Source organism: Hipposideros armiger, unplaced genomic scaffold (assembly GCF_001890085.2).
Source record: "Hipposideros armiger isolate ML-2016 unplaced genomic scaffold, ASM189008v1 scaffold_1073, whole genome shotgun sequence".
Lineage (NCBI taxonomy): Eukaryota > Metazoa > Chordata > Mammalia > Chiroptera > Hipposideridae > Hipposideros > Hipposideros armiger.
The window spans coordinates 442628-447373 of NW_017732423.1; the positions used below are offsets into that span (position 1 = coordinate 442628).

At 45.9% G+C, this 4746-nt stretch overlaps 1 protein-coding gene across 1 annotated transcript in view; it reads right to left on the minus strand.

The window, feature by feature from the left end:
- The window catches only part of CRKL (CRK like proto-oncogene, adaptor protein), a 39677-nt gene extending 35338 nt beyond the window's left edge, over positions 1 to 4339 (minus strand). Inside the window, exon 1 of the mRNA XM_019632073.1 lies at positions 3534 to 4339. Within this exon, the coding sequence (XP_019487618.1) occupies positions 3534 to 3844 (311 nt within the window). The 5' untranslated portion in view covers positions 3845 to 4339. The remainder of the gene's footprint in view (positions 1 to 3533) is intronic.
- Between the last annotated feature and the right edge of the window lie 407 nt (positions 4340 to 4746).

The following is a 4746-nucleotide window of genomic DNA, read 5'->3' on the forward strand; positions in this document are numbered from 1 at the left end:
GGGTTGTCACTTCGAGGGGTAAAAAGTATAACTATTGCACTGTGTTGTACAGCTGAAACTAATTCTAAAATATGTGTATTTCATAATAAAAAATAATTAAAAGAAAGAAGAAAAAAAAAAACCACCACAGGAACACCACAAATACAAACAGCAATTATAGTAATAAGATAAACCCAGAGGCCTCAAAGTTACAAATATACCAAGTCATCTTTGTTTCTCCTTTTTCTTGCCCCATCATCCCCCTTCCCATCTGCATCAATCTGATCTCCAAAATAGGCATCTTCAAGCCAAAGCTTTCTATGTCAGTCTATGTCTATATGATCTATGACATATATGTCATCAGTTGCCATCATTTTGTACCTGGTTTACAGTAACAGCCCCAAGTCACTCCACTGCTTCAAATTCCTTCCACGGCACCCACTGCACTTTAAATAAAATCCAATTTCCTTATCTTGACCATAATATCTCCAAACTCTTCTTATATGACCTATTCCTTTAAGAACCAGACTCCCAACATACTGGTCGGCTTTCTCACGTCAGGACTGTGTAAGTTCTTCCCTATACTTGGAAGGCTCTTCCCCTACTTAGCCTCAGCCTTTCCAAGGCTTGCTTTTCTTCTCTACTCTTAGGTAGTTTTGTGCTTTCTCTGACCACATAACCTCAGGTAAGTCCTTTCTATTATATTGTCTTGGCCTAGGTTTACTTCCTTCGTAGCATTTACTAATTTTGTATTTTATTTCTTTTTCTACTTTTCTGCCTCCTCCACTAAAATATAAGTTCCACGATGAAGAAAGTAATATCTGTCATCCATCTTTCCCAGTACCTATCACTGGGATAAAATTTTCCTGTAAATATCTGAATATAAAACTAAAAGTTAAGGAACATTCCAAGAAAAAAAAATCAGACTAGAACAAAACAAGCACCAATTCTTAAATTCTGAGGAAGTCATACAGATATGATCCTCTGCTAAGCAAAATAAAGAAATGAACTATTAGCCAAGGCGTATGAAATTCTGGCTTTAAGAGCTCAGTTATGATGCCTAAAAAGCTAAACCACTTCGTTTATCCTTCTTGGGGTGTGAAGAATCATTACACTGAATTTTGCATCCGGCCAAGGTTTTACTAGCCTTTACATTTCTACAAAGCCTAATAACACATCCAACCAAATCCGTGAATTTCAGGCTTGGGAGAGGCAAAAAGATTCAGTATAACAACGTAAATCCAGTCAGGATCTAATTCAGCCAGCATTGTGAATACGCTCCGAGATATGAGGGAAAATGAAAAACTAAGTTACAGCAACAGGGCTGGGACGGAGGGCATAAGAATTAAAGCTGAATGTGAGGGGGAGGGTTTGGGAAAGGTCCTATTATTTGTGAGGGGCATGGAACAGGTAGGTTTTCAATAGGTGAGGAGTGAGTGGTTAGGTAGTCAATGAAGAGCCAACAGTCTGAGCAAAGGTTCCGGGAATGAGTGAGTGGCCTAGTGGGGCTGCAGTAGAGGAGGAGAAGAGGGGACAAGGACAGGCATCAAAGACAGATTTGGAATCTTGGAAGACAGTGTATGGAAGATTTGGAGTCATTTTTGGGGGTAGTGAGAAGCCACTGAGGCATATTCCTTCTTCTCCCTCTAGAACAGCGGTTCTCAACCTGTGGGTTGCGACCCCTTTGGGGGTCGAACGACCTTTTTCACAGGGGTCGCCGGGTACTCCTTTGTGGGCGTATCTGCATGTGGGCCTGGAGATGGATAGAGGAGCGGTGTCTCGGTTCCCAAGACCATCGAAAATATGTGTTTTCCAGTGGTCTTAGGCGACCCCTGTGAAAGGTTGAGAACCGCTGCTCTAAAAGGAAATCAAGCCATTTACTTATATTTTTTGAAACAGCTATATTATAGTACCTGTCACTTCCAAGAAAGCACAATGCCTTGCACATAGCATGGCTTAATAAATGCCTGAAATTAATGATCTAGTTCACCTTCCCAAGTTAGGAAAGTCATTCACTTAAACATATTACAAAGTTTCATTACAGTGGGTTCTAAGATTCTCTCTAACCCATTATATTGGAATTACTATATTGTGCTCAAAGTTGAATCCAATTACCAGCAACTTTGGGGACCTGGAAGGTTTCATCAGATTCTTGGTTAGTGTCCAGGTCTTTGTTACACAGTATTTGATTTATAATCATGTTGTTCCAGTTTTTAAAGTCCATTTACTTCAGTGGTTAATCTAATAGTCATTATACTGTCATGGCTTTGCTTTTTTCTCTATCTCTACTCCACAGAAGCCAACACTTAGGCTAGGCATCCAGTGGGTGCTCCTTAATGAATTTATGAGTTTATGATGTTTAAAGCTCAGAGTAATCTCTTGTCAACAAATTCATAAAATCAGAAACAGCTCATCCCGAAAAACCTCCTGTCCTTTTAAAACAGATGTTTAAGAAACAAATTGGGAGATGAAATACCTTTTATTTTTTAAATTCTAGGCAATTTCTTCAGCTCAAATTTGGCATAACTTACATTAAAAAAAAAACAACCTCTGGTACAATACTGATTAAGGCAAATTAAATAAAAAATACATTTTACTTGGAAAAGGGGATGCTTGATGCTGTGTCACTTAAGAGTTCTTAACTTTGAAAAATATTAAATCATTAGACTTAATACAAAAAAATAAAATTAAAAAAAATTTTTTTTAATAATAACTAGGATAGAATTAAAGTAAGCGTCCTTCAAAATTTTTCTTTAAGTAAATATTCTAGCCTTATTCCTCCTTGGAATTAAATCAAATGGATTTCTAGCCTATTAAAGGTCCAGCTTGGGGGAAAACTATAAAATAAATAAATAAATAAATAAATAAATAAATAAATAAATAAATGCCCTCACTGAAGCCAATACACCCTCTTTTAACATTTTTTGTAATTAATGTATGATGAAACAGAAAGTGTCTGGCTTATTTCAAACCTGGTACCAAAGTATCCACATACAGTTCTGATATTTCACAGTTAAAGGTTTTTGTTTCTAAATGCTAAAGCCTTTTCATTTGTCGATTATTCCAAAGGCTGCATGCAGTCCAGTTCTTAACCTGGAGTTCAGAGATCTGCAGGGAATCCGAGAAACTTGAAGGGCGTGCAAACGTGTGTACGTGCTTTTTTGGGGGGAGGGAGAATGCCACGGCGATCTTCGGATTCTCAAAGAAGTGTGATCCAAAAAAGGTTTTTTTAAAAAAAATCCCCAAACAACAAAACCGTGCTTTAGCATGATAACCAAATTAAAAATGTGATGAAAGGCAAAAATTGTACATTTTAACTATGCAACCGCCGTTAAACATGTTTAAGACGCATCTCCTTCATCCACGGTGATCCAGATCCTGACACTAGCCTTCCCTTCCGAAAGCCTTCTGGAAAATAATCTGGTTCAGAATAGGGGGAAATGAGTTCAACGACAACTCCCCTCCCCCCCAAGCGAACCAAACCAACCCGGCCACTGTCGACCTTCCACCGGGGTCGGGGTGGGTAACGCGCCTGGATGCGGGCGCTCACGTACCTGGGCGCGGGCTCGATAAGGGTGGTGGTGTCCAGGTAGTGGATCTTGTAGAATTCCAAAAGGGCCGGCAAGTGGTCAAACTCCTGGTCCCCAATCTTAAAACGGCGGTTGGGCAGCGAGTTGATGATGTAATGGGAGACCCGCGAGTTCTCGGACACCGACAGCACATAGTCCCCTGGGCAGGTGGAGGAGTCGCGGACTAGGAACATGCCGTGGCGCTGGCCCTGGAGCCGGGTCTGCGCCTCCTGGCGAGACACCGGCCCCATGTACCAGGAGGAGCGGTCTGATGAGTCGAACCTGGCGGAGGACATGGTGTCGGGCCGGAGCTCTGGAGCGGGTTGGGGTGGCGGCTCCTCTTGCCCGCTCTGGACGCCTTTGCCCGGCAGACGGCGTTGGGACCGAGGAAGGGCCTCTCCGCACACCTCGAGGCGCGCTTAGAGGGCCGAGCCAGCACCTTCCTCTCGGCTCCGGGTCCGCAGCATCCTCCGCCTCCGCCCGCCTGATAAAAGGAGGGAGCCGGCTCGGGGAATGCCGGACAGAGCCCGAGGTCGGGGCGGGCGAAGCCGAGCCGCGGCAGAGGCCGCCCCAGGGTTCTCGGGCTGCTCGGCGTCCGTGAGTGCCTCCAGTCACTCCTGACCTGAAACGCGACGGCTCCGCGCTCCCACGGATCTGCACCAACTCTCGCTGCCACACGAAGCACCGGAGTCCAAAGAGCGTTGCGCCTCAAGGAGGGTTTTGCTTAGCCGGTACCCAAGAGCCACAGCAACAAAATGGCGGACGCAAGACAAGCGGCTGGCCACCACCCCCTCCGGTCACCGCGCTCAGTCTGCGCACGCGCGGGATCGGCTCCCAGCTGCCGCCGGGACCCTCCTTGTGACATCGCGCGGTGTAGCCAATCAGGAGCGGGGCCGTGACTGTCAGGGCGTGCGCCGCTCGCGCTCTCTCCCGCGTTCCGGGAGGAGGCTGAGAAGGTGGAGGAGTCAGCGGCAGCGGGCACTCCCTTCCTGGGCGGTGCGCCGCCGGGGGCGCTGCCGCTGCCCGGCCTCCCCGCGCTAGCAGGAAAACAGCTGGACCCGAGAGGGAGCGGCATCTCGAAAACCTGCTCTGGGAACAAAGCGTAACGTGCTGCCGGAACCTCCGGCCATGGAAGTGTGTCACTGAGGTGACCTGGCCGGCTGAGGAGACCCGCGCTAAGGGAGACCGACGGGAGGAT